This window comes from Mya arenaria, chromosome 7 (assembly GCF_026914265.1).
Source record: "Mya arenaria isolate MELC-2E11 chromosome 7, ASM2691426v1".
Classification (NCBI taxonomy): Eukaryota; Metazoa; Mollusca; class Bivalvia; order Myida; family Myidae; genus Mya; species Mya arenaria.
In genome coordinates this window covers 63,015,933-63,043,592 of record NC_069128.1, presented here as the reverse complement: position 1 = coordinate 63,043,592, position 27,660 = coordinate 63,015,933, and the positions used below count along the sequence as shown (strand labels likewise).

The 27,660-nt window shown below is 35.7% G+C and overlaps 1 protein-coding gene and 1 non-coding gene across 8 annotated transcripts; one reads left to right on the top strand and one right to left on the bottom strand.

Annotated features, from left to right (window-relative positions):
- LOC128239950 (sodium/hydrogen exchanger 9B2-like) lies at positions 1–27,509 on the bottom strand. 7 transcript variants are annotated; one of them, XR_008261971.1, is made up of 14 exons: positions 23,627–23,791; positions 14,017–14,564; positions 11,716–11,806; positions 10,259–10,441; positions 9,505–9,680; positions 9,095–9,201; positions 8,316–8,480; positions 7,636–7,744; positions 7,056–7,192; positions 5,871–6,042; positions 5,358–5,402; positions 3,955–3,989; positions 1,966–2,076; positions 697–835 (listed from the first exon to the last, which is right to left on the bottom strand). XR_008261971.1 is itself a non-coding variant. In XM_052956411.1 (13 exons), exons 2-13 carry the CDS (start codon positions 14,462–14,464, stop codon positions 438–440), a joined length of 2,142 nt encoding a protein of 713 aa, XP_052812371.1. In that variant the 5' UTR covers positions 14,465–14,564; positions 27,320–27,509; the 3' UTR covers positions 1–437. The 7 variants fall into 7 exon arrangements, 5 of the variants coding, with proteins under 5 accessions (XP_052812371.1, XP_052812370.1, XP_052812372.1 ...); XM_052956411.1 differs by lacking the exons at positions 3,955–3,989; positions 23,627–23,791 and adding an exon at positions 27,320–27,509 and having other exon boundaries at positions 1–835; XM_052956410.1 differs by lacking the exon at positions 3,955–3,989 and having other exon boundaries at positions 1–835.
- Trnag-gcc (transfer RNA glycine (anticodon GCC)) lies at positions 11,564–11,634 on the top strand. Its single transcript has one exon. It is a non-coding gene; the product is annotated as a tRNA-Gly (tRNA).
- Positions 27,510–27,660: the final 151 nt, after the last annotated feature.

Genomic DNA, 27,660 nt, shown 5'->3' with positions numbered 1-27,660 from the left:
AACAGTTCAGTACTTACAAAGTATTCTAGCATTTACATAGCGGATTTAGAATAAAACCCGATTATGTACATGCATTTTTTTAAAACATCAATGAACAAGAAAATAAATGTAAATAATGAACAAACATCGCATTATCATAAACAAACAAAATTTGACAGACATTATGACAGGACAAAGTATATCAGTAACTCGTGAACACCCATCCGGTATAGGTACTATGGGTATATATATACTTTTACGAAAATGAACGAAAGCAATAAGAAATAAATGCAAGGCCCATACTCTCTCCCTGAGGAACCATGACTTTTGTAACCCTCTGTAAAATTATGTTAGAAGTTCTTCTTCTTTTAAGGAACGAAACTAAAGAAGAACATGTTCTTAAGAAGGAAGAATGTCTTTTTGGTAAGTATGATCAATTTCAGATCCTCTCGATTTTTTTAAATTTTTGGTGACGCTGGTTTGTCTTTCACTTCAATGACTGTTTTAAACTGTCCCACCGCTTGTGTGTTGTCATTTTCGGGTTCCGCGTTTTCAATATCAACGTTTTTATTGTCAGCCTCATTATCAGATGGTTGCTCCGTTTGCGAATCAATAAAAACATTATCTACATCCGTTCCAATGTCAGAATCTTTTCGAGTGCTATCCGCTACTTCATCGTATATGACGTCAAGGATTTCATTGCTGACGTCGCCAGAGCTTGCGCGCGTCTTGTGCCCGAACGCAGGATTGTCTATGCCGAGGTTTTCCGCCACCTCCGAACGCTTCCGGAGGACAAGGGACAGCTCCGAACGGAACACCTCATCGTCGAGGGAGCCGCGTGATCCGTGTAGTGACCCTATACAATTAAGTGTTTGAATAATTTAAAGTCACACAGACAAAAACAGTTGTACAGATAAATCACATTTGCATTTATATATGCGTTTAATAGCTACGTGGCCACTAATAAATAAATAAAAAGCGCAAGAAAGCGCTCATTTAATGTTATCTGTAGACAAATCATATGTTTTGTATTTGATTTGATCATAAAATAGAAATAAGTTAAACAATGGATATAAATAGAATTAAAAGGTTATGCTTCAACCTACATTACGCCCCTTAAATATATATTTGAATACTGCTATATATGATATTTGGAAATTTTACGAAAACCATAAGACATTTATAATTCATGTTGGGCCAAAAATAATGAATAGTTTATTTGGTCATACACGACCGCCTTACAAAAACATCCTCGACACAAAAGCTTTTTAAAATGACCCGTTTGTCGTAATGTTTTGGTTCGTTTTTCATTACGGAATAAAGGGGTAAGGAAGAAAAAAAATGAAAAGAAATCAATTATGGGTCGGGTAAGGTTAAACAAAGCATTTGCTAATTGTGACTTTATATCAAAATCAAATAAATCTTGTGTACAGAAGATGAATTGTCAAATTAATGCTAAAAGTGTAAGTTTCAAAGAAGAACGTGCCACAGGAACGCACCTAACATACATGCACCAAATCATCTTTCGACCAAAGCCTTTTTGTGTGAAACCTTTAAGCCTCGTTTGTTACGTTAATACTTTACTCTCTAAGATTCATAACATTCAACAACGTTCATTGACCAAGACTCTAACAAGTAAGGTAACCGTAACAACTCGGCTCTCTCCGGCAAACTTCGGGTAGCTTTAAGAAATACGAAGATATAACTGATAAGGCCGCCGGCGATTAACTCAAATATCATGACGCTGAGAATGATAATGCAAAGTGTGTACTCAAATGACTGATTTTGATTGTTTGCCTAATGTATGTCACACCTTCTTTTCCCTTAAACATTATATGCGTCCCTTGACAGTTGCCAACACCGCCAATACGGTATCAACATAGGCGCCTACATGAAGGACTATTTTTAAAGACCCGTATTATTTTCGAGGTTATGTCTGCTATAAAAAGGCCGAGGTGTTCCGATTGAATGATAAAGGCATCTTACTTTTATCTGGGGTGAACTCGGCGACTTCAGGTGTCTCTGGTATGGATGATTTATCTCCCTTGCTCGGCTTTTCAGTCACAACCGCCAATTCCTCTTCTTCCTCGTACTCACCTAAGTAACATATTACAACGATAGGTTAATACAAGAAACAATGAAAACATGACTTATGATTTGCTAAATATTTTGTTTAGTTTATACGAGATTCGCTTGATTGTGACGAAACATGAATTATTGTACAAGTATTTTGTTTAGTTTATACAATTTCTTTTAGCTCGATTGTGACGAAAGCTCAAGATTAAAAAATCACTTTCGAATCCGTTCCCTGGGTAGAAACTAGTACTGGCGTCCATTGTGAGAGGCCGTTAGAGAGTATACATGGTCATGATCGAACCAACAATCTCTTGGGTGAGAGGCGGACACCTAAACCAGTCTCATCCTAAACTCTGTTTGAATCTGTAAGGCGGATATGTCAGTTAAACACTTACGTATTCCAATCGTAGCAATATTAATGTATACTTAAAATAATTATCATATACAATGACAATATGACAGAACGATTCGTTTGTTAAAATCCATAAGCAGTTATTCACACGATTATCTTCATTGAAATACTAAAGTATGTTCAATGCATGCTTGTAAGCAAAAAGCAAATACAAAGCAAAGTTAAAAAAAAAATAGTTTATTTTTACTTCAATCCGTACCATACGCACATAGAAACACTATTAAAACTCCTATTGCCCTTGATCAATGTATATCCTCAAGCTCATCCGCAGTGATCTCCCTTGGGTGAAAGGGGAAGTAACCGTTGCGTAAAGCATTGATTAACGAAACATCATCGATAACCCCGCGACGCTTGTGATTAGTCAAATGAAGTTTTATTGTGATTATAAATATGTGGCGTCACACTTCAAACCCCAAACTCTGTACACATGTATTCATACACCGATGAACTACAATGCTAAAACATTCGATCTTACACGTATAACGTTCATCGGTGGAATCTTACGCCCAAAATGGGTATGATCTCACAAACAAACGTGTATAAAAGCTCTGATGAACTAATGTCTAAAAGCGAGTTAATCTCCTACACTGAACATATAATACGTACCAATACAAGCAGAAATTGGCCTTAAAAGAAGTCATTAACATAATATAAAATATGTTTTACACTAGTAAGAACTGCAGCCAAATGTATACACCCTGTCTAGTTTTTAATTTGGTCAAAATTATCAAAACAACTTAGTGGTTGGTCAGTATTTATCCAATCACAACCACTAACTTATACAAATGTTTAAAATAATTGCCAAATAAGAACACGTGGACAACTTGACAACCTTTTACATGATTTGCTGTTTATAATCTTAAACGTGACAATGACAAAATTATACACATAATAAAATAAGGCACTGATGATCTGACTTTCAAAAAAAACAGTGTATGTATACCACGTGATAAATTGCGTCATAAAAGGAAACGCTGGAAGGCTTCGAATGAAGCTTCCTATTTCTTCGCCATTTTAATTGAAACATGGCGCATACTACACCGCTTAAAGAACCACGCCTTCGGTCGTTTACCAGAGTTTGATTGAGAGTTTAGTTTCTTAAAACACTTGACAAACCTTTTCCCAAAACCGCTGCCTGACGGAGCACTGTCAAAACATTATTTAGAAAACAGGTTTGTCAAAGTGTTTGAGGAAATCTAATCAAACTCCGGTAATAAAAGGAAGGCGGGGCGCTTTAATCGGCATAGACTGTTTGGTGTTTCATTTAAAAAGGTGTAGAAAAAGAAAAAAAAAATATTTTTGTTTTTAGTCTTTATTTAGGCAATATGTTTCCTTTCGATGTAGCATATATGACGTACTAAAAATTATATTATTGCGTCATTTTTTTTTGATTTCGTCATATTTACTCTAATGCCAATTTCTGCTTGTTTTGGTTCTTATTATAGATGTTATGTAAAGTCAGTCTCATTTCTGTGTATTGGCATAACTGTAATTGTCTTGGTAGAGCTCGTTCCATCAAAGGCTGAAAACAACATTTTCATTATAAGGCATGGTAACAGTTTTCAATGCAGGCCTGTACAAATGTGGTTCGATACCCAACAAGGAACATGTTTGTGACACCTGACATCTGAAATTAAGCGTTTTGTGTCTATAATTAATATTATCTGGACCAATGAGTAATATTATCAGAGTGGACAACATATAAGGTATCGTAGAGTAACCAGTCAATTGTAAACACGGCCCACAGGTCCAAAGGGTATTCCGGGGATAGCCGGGAAAATGGGCCGTGTTTAAAGTTCCAGATGGCCCTGCAGTGCCGTGTGAATGCGGTGGTTTTGTTTTAGCGGGGATTGGGCCTTCCCTAGGATGTCCCCGCTATTCCCCGGACTTAGAGGAGGAGGGTGTGTGGTTTTAAATTGACGGCTGCATAAGGAAAACTGTAACAATTGAGACTAGGGGTGAATGACGAGCTTTCGCGCGTGCTACCACATGTTCCATCTAATAAAATCAGACGACTACGAAACAGCAAGTTATATCGTTAATGCGGGTGCCTGTGCAATGGAATTACAGATCCTTCGTGGCTATTTAAGGCTGAGAGGACCAAAGTATTACTTTTAAGCTAGCCATGCTGATTTTAAGAAATATATAAAAGTTAGCTTTGGAACAGAAATATATGAGATATCACTTATATACAAAAATATAGAAACCTTTGCGACAGAAATATATGAAATATCACAAATATATAAAAATACAAATCGAAATTACAAAGATACATATGGAAAATGGTCTAATTCCATCTACTTAACAATTTCAGAAAAGGATGAGGCTAAGATCGAAACAATCTATTTTTGGTACTAGTGCATACTAAGCTAATTCCATTCTAAAAAAGAACTACGCATTCAATACATAGTAAAGATTGTCAAAAACAGTTTCTTAATTTGCCGTTTTGTCCACTCACGTTTGATATTTAAATTGTACAATGCAAGAAGTGGATCGTTTAATTGTATAAGGTAACAGTTAGATGATCTGAAGTAAAATTCCAATGATTAAGAATTGGCGGAGTGGGCGTAGATCATGTCAACTGACTCAGAATACAACCTCATTGGCTGATACATATAAACGTAAAAACTAACACAGACGGACCATTAAACAACCGTTTAAGTTGACATTCTTATTTATTAAGCTTAGAACTTAATGAATGCCTTTCTGCAATTTCATTAGCTGAACATGTAGGTTGTACTCTAAATTGAGGTTATAGAAGCGTTTGCGCTTGGTTGTGTTTTAAGCTCACGGATATTGCTAATAAAGAATAGCATATCAATTTGCCTTAGCAAAACATGGTCATCCTACAGAAGGTTATACCAAAATTACCAAATATAACGTGCAATACCTTGTGCTAAAACCATCGGCCCCGGGTCGGCCATGGGCTCGTCTCCTACAGACACGGGAACGGAACAATGAGGCTGTTTCTTTAAAGATCTCACAAAAATAATCTAAGTGTCTAATGTCCGTGTATTTTTGCTATATATTTGTAAAAACTGAAAATAGGGCAGTTTTAACGCTGAACACACAGTTTGAGAGACACAATAACATACAGTGGAACCCCGCTGGCTCGAACTCCGATGGACCGGCGAAAATACAACGAACCTCGGGAAATTCGAGCCAAGTGGTATGATTACATTTAGATAAAAGGAATCGGTCCTTTACATGCAGTTCGAGCCAACGAGGAAATCGAACCAAGCGGATTCGAGCCTACGGGGTTCGACTGTACATTGTTTCCATCGGTGACTTCCTGTAGATTTAGAATTTGCAAAGTTACGACTAATATTCTTCAATCAAACGGGCCACTGTTTGTGGTCTGCGATCAGACTAACATAAAAATACCAAATAAACCTCTTCGTACCTTGAAAAAGGAATTTTGGTCCGAGGACAGAAATAAGAGTGGCTCCTATAGGCGCGCAGATGACGATGGCGAGGACGGAAATGGTTAAGATGTCTGTAGCGTACCGGATGTTGTCCACAGAGGGCTCCGCATCCTCCATTACTCGGTCAAGTGCAAGGCCGCCGATAGCTGCCTGTAATATATAGCAAATGTATAATAATAATAATAATAATAATAATAATAATAATAATAATAATAATAATAATAATAATAATAATAATAATAATAATAATGATGATGATAATAATAATAATAATAATAATAATAATAATAATAATAATAATAATAATAATAATAATAATAATAATATATACTTTTCAGGTCTTCAAACAGATTAACCGTTTATCATTAGCGGACTAAGGAGGGGGAGGCCAACTTCCTTCTTTTAAATTGTCCGATTTATTTTTATAACAATATCGGATATACAATTTTACAACATAAACTGCATTTCAGACTAAACTTAGCGCTACAGTATTGTTTCTTTGGAGAGGTCCTCAACCCCCATGCCCCAGATTTAAACCACGTAATTGTTTTATAGTCCGGGGGCAGGGGTGAATGTTCCCTTGCCCCCAAATTTGCACCATATCTAACACTTACTCCTGAAACCGCACCTGGCCCCAATTTCTCGAAACTTCTTAAGCTTAACAGGCTTAAGTCGCTTATTTCAATTAGCCAAAATACATACTTAAAATCGATTTTGATAAATGAAAAATAGTTAATTGTGATTATTATACAAATATTTACTTCATAACGTATAAAAACTCTCGCAGGAGTAAATGTTACGCATAATATAGAAAAACAAAAATAGTGAGATTAGCTTAATCCTGTTATAAGGGACTTAAGAAGTTTCGAGAAATTGGGGCCAGGTCAAAACCATATATATTCAATGAATCTACATTATAGAGCAATGAAGGGGAGATGCTGACAACTGCATGAAGAGATTTCAAAGAAAATAGAAATTATTTATTGTGTTTATATTTAACTTTAAAGTGTTGTAATTTATTCTGACGTATTCGCTACAATACAGATAGATTAATGCTTAAATATGTTCATCAAGATCATTTTAAAACTGACATATATGATACTTATAAATTTTATAAGTATAAAACAATATTGAATAAATAATTCCTGAATCCGTCAACCCACCTGCACTGTCGCCTTAGCGAGCCAAGTTAGCGTGACGAACACACGCTCTTTCCGGTTGAAACCGGTCCCCATGGTAACGGTACTGGAAACGAGGCTGCGCATCACCAGACCGATAGCTAGGGTCGCTATACCAAGACCTAGGGGAAACATGTTTATTCATAATGTTACCATTGGATCTAATAAAGATATAACTAATCGGACTATATGGTACAAAACGGACCAGTAAGTGATGGATGAGAGAATATCATTCATAAACATAATTCCAGGTTCAGTTCAAGATAGTAGAAATAAACTTTTGGCTGTATTTTATTATTCTGATAGTGAGGAATATTCTACTGATACATGTATTATGAAATTTTCATTCGCATTTATCTCCCTTAACAAAAATTTGAGACAAATGTGCAAAATGGGAAATAACGATGCAAAGCGTTTGTCAGTCTGATTCATTTGTGTAAAATCTCAAAACATGACGTTTAGGTAAAAAACACAGTAAAAACAGTATTTTGATTAAAAAAGTTCCTTTAAGCAGCTGCAGAATAAATAAGGTGATCGTTAATTTAGTTTGACACGTGACACGCACCTGCTGTTTGTGATTGGATGTGGGAGATGTCGACTGCGGCGCCTATGAGTCCAAACAGGAAATGCTGCATGATCAGCCACGTGAGAGCCATAACACCGGCAACCTCGTCCTGAAGGCGGGGAGGAAATTAGAAGGAATGTTGTTAAAGGCACTTTTTTAGCTAGCAAAAGATTGGTTCAGAACGATATGTCTTTAGTATGACAATCTTTAAAATGGTAGATAAAAATTGTATTTAAATGATCTAAAACATGTGTTTATATCTTAATATTGCTGACATATGACAGAACATATTGCTATTAAGATAAAATCTTCCTTGCTAGACGACAGCAACTGTGGCGGTTGTGATTAAGGCAATATAAACTCAGAGAGCAGCACGCGAATTTCTGATGATTTACCATGACGTTGACACTGTTGAAGGCAGTGAAAGGGTAATGATGAGGAAGCCAAAAAAGCCAACAACTACAAAAAACAATATCAGTTTTGAAAGATGATAAAAACATTGAAATCTATCATCAAACACTTATGCCGTTGCTCGCTGCTGTCGTCGCTGGCGTCACCTGAAGGTGGAGACGTCGGTAGTGGTAGTGGTTTGGTGCTAAAGGCTCAGCACCAAAGAGACCAGAGTGACGTTATGATTTAATTACAGGTTAACAAACACTAAATCTTGGAACAGTTCGTACCGTTTCCCCGGGTTGACGTCGCTGGCGCCACTTGTAGGCGGCAACGGTTGCGGTGGTAAGACAGCCGAGAGGGCCGGCGCCAGAGAGGCCTACACGAGAGCTCCCGAAGATAGCGATGAGGCCGGCACTCAGAAGCAACAGGTAGCGGTAAAACACGGGGTTCGCCTGGAATCAGAATACAGAGTGTGGTGTTGCTAAACAATGGTTTGACTTGAGTTAAAGACTGAAAAAATGGTGAAAGAACTGTTTTTTATACAACTGGGAAAAATGTTCGTATATTTTCTCTAATGACAATTTAATTTAACATCAAAGATAATGCTTAACGTGTTTGTATTTTCGTTCACCAGAGCGATGATGCTATGCGTACAAGATTTATCATTATCAAACCGCTGATGAATGAGAATGCTTGTTTAGGGGTTATCTACAAAATATGATAAGCACCATGGCACATAACGGAACACGCACGACTTAGCTTTTATACCATGCTTCGTCGGCACCAACAATTTGTCGTACACTGGAGGTATATAATAAGGAACATAGTTAGGTTATAGTTAAAGTAATACAAGCGAGGTTGGAAAAAAGTCACATGAGTTAAAACCGATTTTTAGCTTATGGTTGAACATAACGTGACAACCCATAACTCACTCATACTTACTAGCCACGCCACGAAGAGTTATGGTTAGCTTTGATTGTTCTATGAACTAATGCCAGAATAAAGTTCGCGAAACCCTTGGCTTGGATTGGCTTGCTCAAAGCGATGAACTTTTATTCAAACTTACGGAGTCCTTGGCAGGGATAAACCACAGGAAGAATCCAGCCAGAAAGCCATATGCGATACCAACAAGCACTCCGATCGGACCTTTGATGATGGTTACAGCCAGCTCGCCTGTTGGTAATACACACATCACACTTGTTAACACAAAACAAACTACAGAACATGGGTGGTATTCAATATCAAACTTAAGAAAATCTTATGGTCATACAAAATCTCATTCACTCTATTGCTCAGTTATTATTAACAAATAATCCGATTAGCTACATCGTTCCTAGATTCATATAAGACTAATATTGAATACCATTCCATATTAAGATTATCGGCCTTTCACGTAATCAGAGAAACGGAATATGTATTTACAAGGTACGCAATTGGGGAGGGGTAACACAATTAGTTATATGGTCATGGACTAACCCTCGGAGAAGACGATGCCCATGAACACCGAGAAGCCCGTTACACAGAGGACGTTATCGAGGCCACCCGCCGCTAGTAGCATGGTAGGAATCCCCTTGGCTACCCCATACTTCCGGTCTTGTAGCGATACCAAGGCCGGAACAGTCACCGCCGGGGACAGCGCTCCCAAGATGCACCTGAAAGGAAATAAAAGGTTGAAGATATAACATCAGCTACTTAGGTGGCTGAGACAGTGCCCGTGGCCAGCCCATACTTCCGGTGATGTAGCGACGGCAGCACCGGAACCGTCACCGATTGGGACAGCCCATACAGGAAGTAGCTGTGAAAGTGAAGACAATGACTAAGTGGAAGTTTGTGACGCCGCCCTTGGCCACAATGTACTTCAGGTCCTTTAGAAACATCAACAGTGGGACCGCCACCGTTAACAGCATCCCGAATTTATATGCGTTAATCTTCATGTAGGTTCATAATATAGATATACGATGCAAAACAATACAGTATGCTAATGCTCCGTATGAAATACGTACATCGATGAATCGGCAACTTCTTGTGGTATTACTTAGGATATTTTTCGTACATGATAATATAGTAACACTAATATCTTCGTTATTGTTTTTTTTCTGCTGTTATTTCAGTTTTAAGAAATATTTGCGATAATTGCAATTTTAAAAATGTACGTATTAAAAATCATATCTAAAAAGAGGGAAAGGTTCCGTTTTCATTAGCTGATAAAGAACATTCAATAACCGCTTACCCGAGCATAAGCGCCCATGGCCATGGGAGGTCCAACAGGAATTTGGAGACGACACTAGCGGTAAGGATCTCCGCCGTGCAAGGCAGGAAGGCGAGACGGATGACTGCGAAGGACAACTTCCGGAGTTTAACGACGTCAAGTCCAAGACCAGCCCGCGTCAAGATCACCGTCAATGCAACTTTTCTGTGAAAATTTAAAGGAATTATTGCATTCATTTGCTAAGGTTATCTGAAGTACAAACTATTTCGGGCTTTCATGACGCTTAGTGACGTCACGACGCCAGTGCGGATCAGGGCTCCGTATCGATACATATCGCTATGCTTAAGATGGTAACTTTCAAGGCTTAACTCCGTTTCGGACGAAGGCTGCGTTTCAATAAACGTAAGGAAAATTAGTGTGTGTTTATCACGTGATAAAATACGTCATAAATGCTCTTTCGAAAGGCAATATTTTTCTTCAAATTAAGAATTTAATTCAAGATTTATTTATTTACTTTATTATCTATTCACCATTTTTAAATGAAACTTGACGCAGTCTACGCCGCTGACATACCCCAGCCTTCGGTCTTTTACCAGAGTTTGATGTAGAGTTTAGTTTCGAAAAAACTTTCCACAAAACCGCCGCCTGATTGATAACTGCCAAAACATTATTTTGGATACAAGTTTGTCGAAGTGTTTTAGAAAACTAATCACCTTATTAAACCCCGGTAATAAAACGAAGGCGGCGCTCTTTAAGCGGTATAGACTGTCCTTTGTTTCATTTAAAATGGTGAATAAAAAGAACGGTACCGTTATCTTTTTTAAGTCATAATTCCAGGCAAAATATTGCCTTGTGACGTTGCATTTATGACGTCATTTATTACGTGGTATACACACACCTATAATTATCGCATAGATTCTGCCCGTAACTTTAGAGTTGAACCCGAGATCTCTTAAGCAGAGTAAGGTTTACGACTGAGATATCTTATTGAAACGGGCCCCAGGGTGACAGTAAGCGCTGCTTTCTTCAGAATAGAGAGATTGGTTATCCAAAGTATAAGCCCGGTTAATGTTAATTATTCACCAAATAATACATTAACATATGGCCCCTTTTTATCGGAACATCTTCAACGTAACAAGCATACGTGTCTTATTTCACTAAGCCAAACCTAATTTTAATTTAAAAAAAAACATTTGTTGCCTGCTTTAAAAGAAGACGTTAACCATCAAGTCAAAGTAACGCCCTCAGGGCAGCTGTACGTTAACGCGTGTATTGAACGTTTAAACATTTGATACCAAAATTCGGGCTACGACAAATGTAACGTAAGCATCGGTGGTTCAGTGGTAGAATGCTCGCCTGCCACGCGGGCGACCCGGGTTCGATTCCCGGCCGATGCACATTGTTTTCTTAATTTTATTTTGGTATGGAAAACTGGTTGAGGTGACACCGAAGGACTTTTGCCTGAGTGGTATTACTACCTGAGAGTGCTTCCCCACTTCGGGTCGATGCTCTCTCCGACAAACTTGACCCCCGGGACGTTCCGCAACAAAACACCAACCAACAGCATGCCTGAAAAAGAAACAGTTAAAAAGTCCATGATCTGCAGGTTGATGCAGTTATGGGGGGAGTGGGGCGGGGTCCAGATTGATACGTGTTTTAGTCTGTATACGGATGTTTAAACTACTCACATTTTATCGCAAAATCATTCATGAAATTAAAGCGAATATGTTTGATACGGTAGGAGTTATACTTTTCGGAAGGAAGGAGTAAATTTGGTGAAGATACGCCAACCATTATTAGGTTTGCTAGAAACTGCATGCATTTTTTGTAACTTCGTTTCTCACATATTGGAGTTTGAAAACTGACCAATTAGAAAAGTGGTTACAATAGTACAGCTTATCTTTATCTATGGCTGTAATATTGACCGCAAATCATAATGAATAAACTTAAGGCATTAACGGTCACATATTACAATATAAGTTCGTGTTATATGCATTCAGTGGGTCCGACAGGTAACAACATTAAAACATGGACTATAGGTCGTATGAGAAAATGATATATACGAACAAACTAGCTGTAAGAACTACCAGTCTGCAATTTCAGTGTGTGTGAACCACGTGATAAACTACGTCATAAATGGTACGGTGGAAGGCAACATTTTGCTTCGATTGAAGACTTAAAACAGAGATAAAAAGATGTTCATCATTTTAAAGTAGAAATATTAAATTTATCTTTGTTTAAAGTCTTCAACCGAAGCAAAATATTGCCTGCCGACGGAGCATTTATGACACATTTTATCACGTGGTATACATAAACAGAATTTGGCAGGACAGTTAATAAAGGTCAATTAAAAAAACGTCTCATATTATTTGGATAGGCGTACAGTCCTCTTTATTCAGATGTTTCCTTGTTGTGTGGTCACATGATAGTAAAAAAATGATTTATTCAACGAAAGTTTTGACCACAAAATCCGGACGTTATACGATGTACATTGGTCCATTTATATGGGTTTTTTAGTTTAAGGCTACATTTATTATCAACTTCGGAATGTGGTTTTCCTATATCTGTTTGATAAACTCATAACAATAAATGTATAGCAATAAAACACGTTGGCAGTGTAAATCAACCTTGGATTGTGTTTCTACGTTAACGTAACGTCAAACGTATGAGTTGATTATACTAACGTTTATAGATATACGGCATTTTTTCAGTTGTATTTTTTATCAACTGTATGGTATACTCAATAAATGGACCGTATTTAAACACGTTGTCAATCAACCTTGGATTTTTTTCTACGTTAACGTAACGTCATGATTATCAGTTTATAATAATAATAATAACGTATTTAGATGTACAGCATTTTTTAATTGCATTTTTATAAACTGTTTTATATACTAATTTTTGTACCGCAATAAAACACGCTGTAAGTGTATATAAACCTTGGATTGTTTTTTCTACGTTAAAGCTACGTCAAACGAATGAGTTGATAATAATAATGTTTACATATACACGGTATTTTAAAGTTGTATTTTTATCAACTGTATGGTATACTCAATTAATGTACCACAATAAAACACGCTGTCAGTGTAAATTAACCTTGGATTGTTTTTTTCTACGTAAGCGTAACGTCAAACTAATGAGAAGATAATAACGTTTATAGATTTACGACTTTATTTCAGATGATTTATTTGCACTGCATGATTTGCGGTCACATGAAACATATGGATACAATTCGTCGCACTTATGACTTTTCTGAATATATAACAGGACAATATAATTATTCATAATTAAATTATGATTTAGAACTGTCAGAAAAACCACTGTGGTTTTAATTTATTAACAATTTACCGGCATTGCACAGTTATCATCATAACTGATCACTCAAATGATGAATTGAAATGCAATTTTGTTTTTTATTAATATGACAGATCAGTTCTATTGATAACGCGGGAGTTCACAACTTAAGAATAACTCGGTCGATCTATTTTAACAGTTCCTTCTTTATTCAAAGTTACTTTTTCAAAAGGAGCCGCTATTTGGTGGGGCTATTAGTCAATACCCCAATAATCCAGGAGCCATTAATACGAAAAGTCCGAGTTCAGACGCAAGTGACATTATGAAGGTTGGTAGTTTTGCAATTTGATTCTTAACCGTTTAATGCTTCATAACATTTTCTAAAAAAGGGCCAGACTTAAAGGAATTTACATTTTCGCAAAGTACAATTACATCTTAAATAATATATAGGACACGTTCAGACCGTTCTTTTTAAGAGCACTCACCTAACAGTGGCGGGAGATGCAGGAAGGAGATGAGGTAGCCGCCGACGGCGCAGCATACAAACAATGCAAGGAGGGAGTACAGGTTTCCTCCCGGGAGCGCCTCGCTGGGGGTAAGGCAGTAGAGAACCACCCATAGACACACACACACAGTTACAAACTGGATGTAGGTAGCCAACCGTCCATGTGGAGGCATGCGCAGTGCGTGCGTGAACCGCTCAAAGATGTTTGCGTCTTCCGGAAGTGGGTTAAATCGCACGAGGCATGGCTGCATGCACGTGACACAGCTGTCTTTGGCACGTGAGAGTTTTCCTCGTTCACCAGACTGTTTCTCAAATTCCGCCCCATTCGTTACCGGATGTGCGCCATTCTGGACCATTGCCGAGCCATTCTGCGTCGTCTTTTCAGCGCCGTCAATGTTGGTTAACCGGATGTCCTGGGGATCACCCATAGCGACACTTCCTTAATATTATACTTTGGCGTCAATGTTGTAATCTTGTGTTGTTGTTGACCGGATGACTTCTTGCCAACTCCGCTTCTAGAAACTGTATCTGTTATAATTAAAGAATAAAACATTATAACAGTGGAAAGGAGATACTTAGCTAAATATTATGGGCATATTTTTAAACTTAACTACAAATGAACAAGTTGTTAGTTATTACTGAAACAGATCTGCATGCAAAAATAAGTGTTTTTTTTATAATACGAGCTCTTTATAAAGAAAAAAGAACTAATCGTTCCAGTACGGTGTAGGATGAACAAATGATAACATATTTAAGGCCAAATAAACAAATGTTTAGTTTCTCAGGCAAAGCCGCATTCGTTTTAAAGATCACGCTCAACTTTTTAATATTTCAATTTAACTATTTATTCTATTATTAATTAAGGAGATTAAATGTTGTTATTACTATGCTTTGATGTCAGGCCATACCAAATTGGTTGATGCTAAGCGTAAGCCCTTAATAAAAACTAGCCATCCTGATAAAATGAACCGCCAAAAAAGACTACTAATTGAATGGTAGCCTATGCAGAATATAAACATCTGGGGCCATGATTACGAACAGTCTCAAGTCCAAGGGTAGACTCAGACTCAGAAAAGCATTTTTTTAAAGGAAGAAAAAATCATATTTAATTCATTTCTTTTACAAAAATAGGTAAATTTTAGTAAAATATTCAAATAGCAATATCTTTCAGCAATTTTTACTATCAATGCTCTAATAAAAGGAAAATTACAATGAAATGAAGTTTTGCAATAATGTGTTTTGAGTCTGAACTCAGACTTGAGACTGATGGTAATCACTGCCCCAGATCCTCCTTAATCCATTCTGTAGGATTCTCAATCGTTATACATGTATGTACATTTTCAATGCAAAATGAACTTGTGTTAAAGTGTGTTGATTATGGAAATGGAAATTACGAATATTCGGCAACATCGTTGATCATATAAAAAGTGTTTTTTTCATCGGAAATCCCAAAACTTATCCTACCGCGGACGCTTAAAATATGAACGATTTGGTATGATATTCCGCGTTTTACAACAAAACGTGTGAAACAATGGCCAGGAAAGAAAAAAAAGGTTTGAAACTTAGATGTTAGAATTATCTTTCTATTTAAATTGTTTAACTCTTGAAGTATAAAAAGGACTTGATACTCTTTTGGGAAACATTGAAGGTCACAAAATCTGTATTCAACTCGACAACACATATTTATCTTTTCGCTGAATGGGGGTCCCGTGTGATAGTGCTATACACTGTTGCATGTTAAAGAACGGGGGTAGCTTTAACCAGGGTCGCATTCTGTCGGTCCAGTATGCTCGAAACACCTTATATGACTAACAATCTTATATGAGCACTCGCCGAATTGGCCATGCACACAAGTGCGAGTATAAATAAATAATACACCCACTGAGTAGAATCTAGTACTGGGATGGTATTCAAATATGCAACTTCAGTCAATCTCATGGTCATACATCATTAACTTAATTCATTGGATTGGTCTATTATTTATGTTACGCAATCCGATTAGCTACATCGTTTTTAGATTCAATTAATACAAATATCAAATTCCATCCTTGGTGTCCATAATAAGACACAATGTGTTCGAGCACCTGTTAGGATTCGAGCCCACAACCTCTTGGGTGAGAGGTAAACAACTATATCACGAAACCGAAATCTCACCGCCACCATTAAAACTTCGGTTTTAGATGTTGACATTCAGTAAGACGCGGCGCGGTCCACATACTTGGATGAATAACAAACTATATAAATTATAAAACCACAGATGAACAACGAGCTTCGAAATGTATTCAGTCATGTTAAAGCATTGTATGATGGATGTTTTGTGTCGAATTCATGTTCGTGTGTGTTTCGGGGCTACAAACATTTAGTGCAAACATGTCCGAATGTCATTATAATCTTTGTTTTTTTGAAACCGCAGATATCAGGCAGCAAACAAATGACTGAATTGTCTAATTGCGTTAATGTCTAAAATTGTTTTTACTTGTGTATTAATTTTATTACCGTATGTTTAAAAACATTGAGATATTTTAAGCAAATATACGTTTTAAGCTTTGTAATACGAAGAGATATTTTATACGCGGCTTATAAATAAGCAAAAAATTCGTGTGGTGTTTCCCAACTAATTTTCGGAAGTGTTCGGTACTCAAGAAACTGATCGAAAACACCCGATTGCACCCGAGCGGAGACTCGGAAAACTGTCGATCACACGAAGTTTTCCGAGATAAAAATGCCAAGATCTGACGTCTTTTAACGCCTCAGTAAGGTCAAGGTAGTCTTTCACACAATTATCCTTTGATGTCTGATGTTTTATCTCATTACGTCTGTTTTCAGACGAATTTGACATCTTATGTGTAAACAATACACACTTTGACAGTTGGATGTCAATATTATATGTAAATGTTACTTATTGACAACTTAATAACCAACAAGTTGATGCAATACACGGGTTTGTGTACATTACTATCCCACCCATCAATCGCTAGGTCCTTTGATCTTTAAGACAATTAAATGTTGCAGACAAACAATGATTATGTCAAAGCAGAACATTCACATGATATATTTTTGTTTCAAGAAACTCTAAAACATTTTTAATTTTCAATTGATAGAAATGATCATGATTTATGGATTGGTTCGAGTCGTAGTAGGAAGCATTACAGACTTGGGACATGTATTAAATTGACCTGAAAATTTGTTGTGCCAAAACCCGAATGTTTTTTATTATTATTATTTAATATCATACAATTTTAGAGCGTTATTGTTGTGTGTTCTTCTTATGAGTATTTTTTAAAAGAAAATATTCAAAAATAGGTATTTATTATTATTAATTATAAATGATATTTTGGGGGATATAAAAAACAGTTATGTAGTTTATAATGATGTTGGTTCATTTATTTGGTTTCTTGCAGTGTTTCTTTGTTAATAGGTCAATTTCTAAATTTAGCGTCACGTGGTGTCTTTCTTTTCCCTCGATTGTGCATAGTGTTACTTTCAGATTTTAAATAATTTATGAGTTTGAATAAAAGTTGAATGATACTACTACCTTATAATAACATGCTTTTCTAACCGTCTGCGTGTTTGCACTGCAAAGTAAAACAATTACTAATGACTTATTAATCCACCTCTGTATACTCTGTCCACATGTTATAATATTTGGTTTTCACATGCTTTAACTTAAAAGTAAACTGTGATAGACAAACAAAGACTATTGCGTTGAGTTGACTAACTATGAACCTGTTTAGACTTGAACATTGACCATTTTACAAGGATTGTGCATTAAGTTATGATAACATATACTTAGTCACTCTCGTTGGCACTATGTTGCGCGAGAGTGTGGTCTTATGTTATGGGGGAAACCGGAGTAAAACCGGAAGAAACCCTACTTCGTCGGATTTATGACCACAAACCAAACTCACAAGCGCCCAGGCCGGGAATCGAGTGCGCTAACCGGACAACCTATTGAGGCTTGAGGCTTAACATGTTTTATTATTCGATTAGCTTAAAAATACAATTTCCTTTGCTTAATACCAATCTATTTTTGATACTGGTGGTTTTTTACGACTTCGAAAGCACAAAACCTTTCAGCCAGATGACTGTTAACAAAGAATTATTTTGGCAGAGCCTTACAGTCAATTCCAAGGACAATTTCTACAGAAAAAATAGTAATAACAATAATTAAAGTCCTTAGTTGGAAGAATAAATCATTTTAGTGCAAAAAGTTGCAGATCATGGAAACTAAATATAGTCAACGACATGATATAGACGCCTTGTAAATTATAGATGTGCAATTTAAGTTGTCATAAAATGTTAAATATAAATACGAACATCTTGTCTTGAAACTTTTATGCGAGAAGCGTCTGACATTTTAGAGCAATTTTAATCCAAAAAGTGCTATTAAACGTTTGCTAAGAATACATAGCAGTTTAATAACACATTCATGCATTGTATTGTAACTGGAATGATATTGAATTAATTCTGATCTTTAAAGGTTTTGAATATCACTATATTTCCATCAACATATCAAACTGTCCAAAGAATATGAACATACATTTTAATGAGTTTTTAATAACATTTTATTATCTTTTGTCTCTAAATTTCCGTTTTCGTTTGTCAATTTAGCATTTAAACTCACTCTTAAGTCTATATTTAAAACTTGAAACTGAGTTTATCATAATAATAATTTGCTGATGTTTATAATTGGAACGTGCGTTTCGGTTAATCATTAAAACGCTCAAATTGCAGTTTATCATTATAACTTACACTAGAACAATAAGAACGACTTAGAATTAAGCTTATAACTTACAGATATGTGTAGCATTGCAACTTATCTCTTATTTAGGGACAGTTTGCACATACCATAATGATACAAAGAATTGCATATCGTATGTTCGTTAGTTGAAATTAGTTAATACTAATCTATTTAAGCTCAGTGGTGACGAAAGCTGATAGCTTATAAGATCACTCTTGACGCCTTTTTTTGGCAAGAACCAGGCCCCAATTTCTCGAAACTTCTTAAGTCTCTTCTAACAGGATTAAGCTAAACCCATTATTTTTGTCTTTCAATATTTTGCGTTTTATATACTCCTATAAATGTTTTAATACTTAAGATAGGAATTGTCATTACGATTATCACATAAACCATTTTTCATTTATGAAAAATCACTGTAAGTATGTATTTTGGCTGATTGAAATAAGCAACTTAAACCTGTTAAGCTTAAGAAGTTTCGAGAAATTGGGGCCAGTACTGTATTTTTTTTGAAAGGTCGTGAGAAAGTACTCTCTGTGGAGATCGAACCCACATTTTCTCCCACCTCAGATAACTAGATCCATTAATTTAACCATGCTAGAAATTCTTATCTTGCCCACGGGCGAAGATAAAATGCCCGTATGGAACTTCTTTTAATGGTCACCACATTGTAATTACCTCCCTTGTTGTAGACTGTCGCCTGTAGCGCATCATGGAAACCTTGTCTGGTGGCAATATTTAGAACGTGAGTTAATTATTTCTTGCTTCAAATGTCACCATAAAACAGTTTTCACGCACCTTTCAAGAAATAATGCTTCACTCTTCTTAGAACTAATTTAAGACCGATCAGACCATTTACATACTCTGAATCACTGCGCAAATGTCCATGACAACCACGAATTATTGCATATCCGTACGCAATTATTTTCACTAAGCACAAAAGAGTTCCGGCAAAAAATACATTTTTACTTAATTTTGTTTAACTGAGGTGGGAGGAAAAGCATCTATCATAGCCGCTCGTGTAAGATAGGTTCATCCCGACCCTCGCGCAGGGTGTTTTGCGGAAACTCGGTAAACCTCGTTTCCGCGAAACACCCTACGCTCGGGTCGGAATGAACCTATCTTACACTCTCGGCCATGGAAGATACTTATAATCTTGGGTGAGTGGCGGATACTAACACCACTAGACCACTCTCAACTATAATTACTAGTTTAGTAGAACAAGACTAAGTTGAAATTCACAATATCATTTGAGTTCAAATTTAAAGGGACTAGACACCAGATGGTCCAAAATTCGGCAAATCAGTTTTTTTCTCAAAACGACCCTAGAATTTGTAATGCGAGCTAGTAGGAGGCCGATAATACATCATTTTTGCATGGTTAAAATAATAAACGCAACAATCATGTCGATGCATCTGATGCTGTTTTCCCGTTTAAAATAGTGCATTATGGTTTTCCAGTTTAAATCATTTCTGTTTATGAGTGCATATAAATATACCGACGCTATTTTTAAACTTACTGGAATTTACGTGGTAGACAACCGTAGCAAATTTTGAATTGGAAAAATGCACAACCACTGCAAATGATGCATGTGTCGAAAGCGATGTGATACATCAGTAAGTAAGATTCAATGTGTTGTGCACAGCGATGTCAATTTCTTGTAAGTTCTACTTTTTTTTCTTCTTTTTTTTTCAAATAGATGTTTTGGTGTCTAGCACCTTTAAGTAATTTTGATTATCAAATATGACTGTTATTTATTGTTGAGTTGGCCTGATATACCTTCCTGATTAAGGATTGTCTTACGTGTTGGTTACTAATAAATGTATGCACGAAATCAACCAATGAAATTGTTGATATAATGACAAACGGCTTTATTACGATCGCTTGACATGGTGTGGTTTTTGCTGGCATAAATCATTGTACTAATGTATTGTTATGACTGACCGCAACACGTATATCATCTGACAAAAGTTATGACTTAATTTTATGTAATCTATTCGCTCAGGTACATTCTTATCATAACAAAGTCCGACATATTCTTACCATTAAAAAGTCGGACTCATTGTTAGTTTATACTAATTTGTTTTCGCTCGATTGTTACGAAATTTGGCAGCTGTCTCCATGGTCTCAGCTGGTATCCAGTTCGGAGGGCCATGAGAAGGTATCCCAGGTGAGGATCGAACCAACAACCTTTTGGATGAAAGGCATAGACCATTCCAACATTCTAACTATTTCAAAGTCCGACATATTCTTTTAATACAAAGTCCTTTAGGGAAACTCTCTCACATGTTTTTAAAAAAACTCAAATTGAGCTATTGTAATTATTATTATGAACTAACACCAAACTGAGCAATAATTATCTGAACGAAATTCGAAAATTAAGCCTTGAATGATTCAAATTTCGATAGCGTTTCTAACTAAGTAGTTCTGTAATAATTTCAAAAAGTTAGGTTCTAATGTGTTTCGCTAAGATAAAATTTGTTTTCTGTCATAGCTGTTATGAACTCTTTTTCGAACTTCTAATAACGACCTACTTTTGTTACAAACAGATTGCTCACAATAAAACTTGAAGTTATTATGTTTTAACATCATACCATATATGATTTGGGAGAATACCTTTAAAAGTGTGTTTCTGCCGTATACGCAGTATATTAAATATTGATCTTCAAAAACTGGAAAAGAAGTGTGTTTACCTACTTTTTGATAAATTATATGAATGAATTGTATTTTGGTGAAATTATACCGAAACAAGACTGTCCACCTTGATATTCATATAAAAATAGTAGGAAACAAAATGCAAATTATCCTATAATTAATCACATGTAATCAATCAAACGTGTTGGTATTTCTTATATCTATCATTGTTAATAACACGTCTATGCACTTTTAAAAGTAAATCAGTTAAAATTAATCCGTTATGTTACCATGCCGTGCCTGTTAATACTGTAACCTTTAAAGCTGCACTATCACAGATTGACTGTTTTGATAACTATTTTGATTTTTCGTCTTGGAAAAAGCCAATTCTTGCGTAGATGTTTTGAACCAAGTGTTATAATAAGACTAATGACAAAAGATCAGAGCGCAGATTTTTATATTTACGTTCGAAAAACGACGTTTTATGGCTAGAAGCGTTACTAACGATGTTTTCCAAACATTTGAGATTTGTTCTTTTGTGAATTATCTTATATGACTGAAATCAAGGCAGTGATGCAAAAATCTGTGGCAAAAAAGTAAAATTAATCTCAAAACTGTCATTCTGTAAGAGGGCAGCATTAAGGTATCCATTGTAGAATAAGGTTAGTTATGGAGACCCGATGGTTCCATACTATTGCAGACATAATATGTAGAATAAATATACCGAAAATAAAATACAGAAATAATTACGGATTCTTGGCACTAAAAGATTGCAAAATAAGTCATTATACGTTTGGTTTCAGTTCAAATATGCAAACTGCCATACTTTTAGAGTTTAGAGTAATCAGTTTGCATATCTTTTTCAAATTATACCAACATTATAACATTTATCATACAAAATTAACCTTATTGGAAAGAGCTCACAAAATATATTAACAAGCTTGTTTTCAAATCGCATGCCTTCAGTGTGTGTATACCACGTGATAAATTGCGTCATAAATGCTACGTCGGAAGGCAATATTTTGATTTGAAAAAAGACTTTAAACAAAGATAACTTTACTATTTCTTCACCATTGTAAATGAAACATAGCGCAGTCTAAGCTGCTTACGAAGCCCCACCTTCCGTCTTTTACCAGAATTTGATCGAGAGTTTAGTTTCTTAAGACACTTCGACAAACCTTTTCACAATACGGCCGTCTGACGGAGCACTGTCAAAACATTATTTTGGAAGTCGAAGTGTTTAATGAAACTAATGACATCATCAAATGTTGGTAATAAAACAAATGCGGGGCTCTTTAAGCGGCATAGACTGCCCTTTGTTTTATTTAAAATGGTGTTGTAAATGAAAAGTTATCTTTGATTTAAGTCTCCATTTTAAGCAAATGTTTGTATTCCGACGTAGCATGTATGACGTCATTTATCACGTGATATATACACACACTGACCTTAGATTAAAACAAGTATTCGAGCAATCAATACATAAGTTACTTGTCTGAATTGGTCGTTCAAATATATAAGTTACCTGAATAATTTGGTCGAACAAATTTAGTTCCATTGGCCATAAACACATTGGTATGCTATTAGCATATGTCAAAACTGTAAAGTGGTTCAGATACCAACAAATGTTCTGTCTTTCCGCTGAAAATAAGCGTGACCAGCATACTCGTATGGTCAAAGGTTGCTAAGTTGTAAAACTATTTTGGTCACGTTTTCTTTTTTCATCTCAAAAATGTGACCTTATAACGCCAAAATATATAGGTGCCCCACATATAAAGCTTATATCTATCACGGGTCAAATTCATTCGAGATTTGAATTCATTGAAAGTCGTATTGGACGCCTTGTATAGTATATGCAAATAAAATCTTGAGAGTTATAAATATTACGAAAATGTTGAATCTTATTATCATGCATGGACTTTTTTATGTCTTATTAAATGCATGATACATTCCATAACTTAGTTAAAATAAGTAGATCAATCAATACATCAATTGATCAATTTATAAAAAAAAACAATGAATACATAACAGGTCGAAAATGATAAAGTACATAAATAAAAGAAAAATAATGATAAATTATAATAATAAAAAATGAATAAATAAAATTAATAAATACAAACAAACAAAAACATCAAATCAAATAAATGAATAAATAAATAAATACAAAATAGAATACATAACTAAATCAATGAAATCTTATTTCTCAAAAATCAATACTCGCCTTGGTTCAAAGATATTCCAAACACAAACACAGACCAGACTAAGAAAGCGGTCAGTCACTGATGACTGCCAATAACTATTTGTCCGCTTACGTTAACGCTACGGTAACGCAATGTTACGCGAACGTACAGCGATGTCAAACTGTGTCGGCTGAATGATTGTTTCAGTGATCAGCATTGTCAGGCGGGAGAATGATGTGACAGGTCCACTAATGGTCGTCTAACGTTGGTCCATCTCATTAACATCAAATCAAATAGCTTTCTTTGAATACTTTCTGTTTTATTTTTACTCATTATCATCATCATCATCATCATCGTCATCGTCATCTCCGTCGTCTTCGTCATCATCGTCGTCGTCGTTGTGTCGTCTCGTCGTTGTATTCATCATCATCATCATCATCATCATCATCATCATCATCATCATCATCATCATCATCATCATCATCATCATCACCACCACCACCATCATCATCAAGATTTAAATCATCATCATCATCACCACCACTTCAGCAGCAGCAGCAGCAGCAGCAGCAGCAGTATCAGCTACAAGAGCAGCATCAGCGACAGCAGTATCGGAAGCAGCATACCCCTCATTTGACCCCTCAGTAGCAGCAGCAGCAGCAGCAGCAGTAATAGCAGCAGCACTAATATCTGTAGCAGCAGCAGTCTCAGCAGCAGCGACAGCAGTATCAGCAGCAGTATACCCCTCATTCGACCTCTCAGTGTGACTCAGAAGCAGAAGCAGCATACCCCTCATTTGACCCCTCAGTAGCAGCAGCAGCAGCAGCAGCAGCAGCAGCAGCAGCAATAGCAGCAGCACTAATATCTGCAGCAGCAGCAGCAGTATCAGCAGCAGCGACAGCAGTATCAGCAGCAGTATACCCCTCATTCGACCTCTCAGAATGACTACGATTATGAGTTACGGTACCGTACGTCAACTCCAGACGTGTCAACATTTATTCCGTTGATTAGTTATTAAGCGGACACAAAAACTACTTTAATATTAGTTGAATATTATTTCTAATGCAGGATTAGGATAGACAACGATGTTTGTAAATGTTTGACCATATCTTCCAAAATGTTTACTGAAGTATATTTATTAATGTACTTAAGAAATAAAAACACAAGCATATTTCATTTTGTTTACATCTTTTTCGGTAATGATAACACTTCTACGCAGTAACATTAAGACTGGAAGCCCTTCCCCAAAATAACAACGCACGACATTCGGTCGTGTCTTTGCTCCTTAAGATAAGCCCAGCTACTGTCCTCATAAGGTGACGCTCAGCCCAAGATTACCCGTTTAATCATGAACTAATTTGTTCTTATAAAGATAAATATTCAAGTTTTGACATTTTTATTATTAGCATATGTTTTGAAAGCTTTGGTCATGACCTCACACTGTTTTGACTTAACTATCGGAGAACCTTTGAAGACGGCTATGTTTAAAGTAGTATTCACCACGTATACTAATAATCCGTTATCCTTCATATTCATTTTAGAATTCATACTTCAGTGTAGTATACCAAATAAGTATATATTATAGTCCAATAAGTGACTTAAAGCTGCACTCTCACAGATTGAACGTTTTGACAACTTTTTTTATTTTTTGACTAGGAACGAGCCAATTTTGGCGAAAATCCATGGAAAGCAGTTATATAAGACTGCTGACAAAAATATTGTTATATTTAAGTTCAAACATAATGTTAATTCATTTTTCTTAAACCGTTAGTAACGGTTTAAGCCATAAAACATTAGTTTTTGAACGGAAATATGAAAATCTGCAATATGATTTTTTGTCAGCAATCTTTTATCATATGTTTGCAGATATTTACGCAAAGATTTGCCCTTTCCAACACAAATAAAAAAAAACAGTTGTAGAAACGGTAAATCTGTGAGAGTGTCACTTTTAAGTAAAAAGTAATCATTTAAGAACATCTCGATACAATATTTCCTGAATGGCAACAAAATATCGTATTTCTTCAATTTTCTATACAATCTTACATGTTGTTCTGTGTAAACAAGCATTTTGTGGTGAATTATTTTCTATTTTGTTGAGTGGTAAAGGTCGCTAAAGCCCCTCTGGAACAAATATATTGCAATTTCAATATTGCTAATAAAGAGCTATTTTTTCTAAATTAAATATTAGTTTTTCCTATTTAAAAGCTTCAATTGAACACAATGTATCATAGAATTGAAAAAAAAAACAGTCATACTGGAATTTTTAAACAACAATTTAAAGCTGCACTCTCATAGATTGCACGTTTTGGCATTTTTTTATATTTATTGTCTTGGAACAAGCCAGTTTTTGCGAAAATACGTGGAAACCAGTTATATATGACTACTGACAAAACATTAGATCGCAGATCTTTATATTTAAGTTCACAAACTGATGTTTTATGCATTTTTCTTAAACCGTTAGTTAACCAAAAACATTAATTTTCGAACGATAATTTGAAAATCTACGATCTGATTTTTGTCAGCAATCTGAAATCAGTATACATGTTATATCTCTCAGCATGGCATAATGTATAAATATCTTAATCATGTTCGTCTTTTTGTTGGACTATAGTCATTGTTTATTCATATATCGCAATATGCAATATAAAGTTAACTATTAAAATTACTGTTTTTATTTATAATATTTTACTTCTTTTTAGTTTCAATTTCTCGTTGTATATACGTTTTATATTGTATAACATTTTCATGTAACAAGGAACACATATATGTTTAAATCACAAATTAAATGTGTTGAACCTTTAATAAATGTAGCTCGCACTTCCAGCATCACTTGCACATCACAATCACCGTTTTTTTATCCGAAAACGTTTTAAGACAGTACATTTTATTCCATCCTATATGATACCCTGGGCAAACCAGCTGTAAAAATCTCGTACTCATGAATAATTAATAACTTAAAAAAGGTGAAATCCAGCCGTTTGATTGGTCGCATGAGAAACACCTACAGCTGTGCGGAAATGGCCGAGAAGTTACGGATGTAATCTCGGTTCGAAATAACCCAATGAGATCACGGCTTACAAATCGTTTTCGGCAGAATATTGTAAAATATGCTGATAGCTCTTCACAAAGGAGATTCTTTTCTGTTTGTTATCGGCTATCATTGGTCGGAAAATGCTTATGAATATTCAAGATTTACGAAGTTTCCTTAACCAATTTGCCCAGGGTATCAAATAGAATATGATACTCTGGGGTGCCGAGGATGGTTTTATTCCTAATAACGTTGAATCAAGAACGGCGACACTACAAGAACTCTGGAAAAAGGCTAAACTGTTTAATGTTAGATCTGACTTTACATCATTTTCGTGACACTTTGTCAGCAAACTATGTGCAAGGAGTTTTGTGAAAGCTACGGTATAATTTTGAATTCATTGAAACTTATTTGAAAATTGGTTATCTGTTTAAGGTAGAATTATAAGATCGTTTTTTGCAACATATAGTAAAACGTATGAAGATGCCCATAAACACGACAAATGCGCTAAACTCTCCACCATCGGAAGACGCACGCTACAATGTTGCGTTCTGTTGCCGCTAGATCTCTCAGGTCGTTGAAAATAATTGTCACGTGACATTTATTCTTCCGTCTGATTGGTTAAACGAAATATATTATTTTATATTTGAGAAATACACGATTTTTTTTTCTTTTTAATAATGATCAACGTTTGTTTTCAATTTACCTTTTCAGTTAGGAAGTCACTAATATATCCTGGCCTTCTAGAATAATGAAAACAAATATCACAGAACTATTTGTCTTTGCGTCCATCACATGCAAGCCATTTCCCTGAAATCTAACAAAAGTTGAAAAGGTGAATCAAGTGTTAATCAAAATTGGATACACGTTAGATTACAAGCAGTCTTATCATAGAAAAATTCAGTAGTGACAGTGCTATTTTATCTGCGTTATAAATATCATAGGTAGAACATTTGGAAACAAAAACAGCGATATTTTGCAAAAGTGAACACATTTGACAGGTCATATTTTACGGCATGTTGATTTGCCGGTGCATAATCATGATCT

What these genes read in the sequence shown, in the direction of transcription:
- LOC128239950 (XM_052956411.1), bottom strand. Translation starts at nt 14,464, where the DNA reads ATGGGTGATCCCCAGGACATCCGGTTAACCAACATTGACGGCGCTGAA. An exon ending in GCATCTCCCGCCACTGTTAG is followed by an intron (nt 11,807 to 14,016) that starts GTGAGTGCTCTT and finishes TTTCTTTTTCAG; the next exon opens with GCATGCTGTTGGTTGGTGTT. An exon ending in GACGTCAACCCGGGGAAACG is followed by an intron (nt 7,745 to 8,315) that starts GTACGAACTGTT and finishes CCCCGCCTTCAG; the next exon opens with GACGAGGTTGCCGGTGTTAT.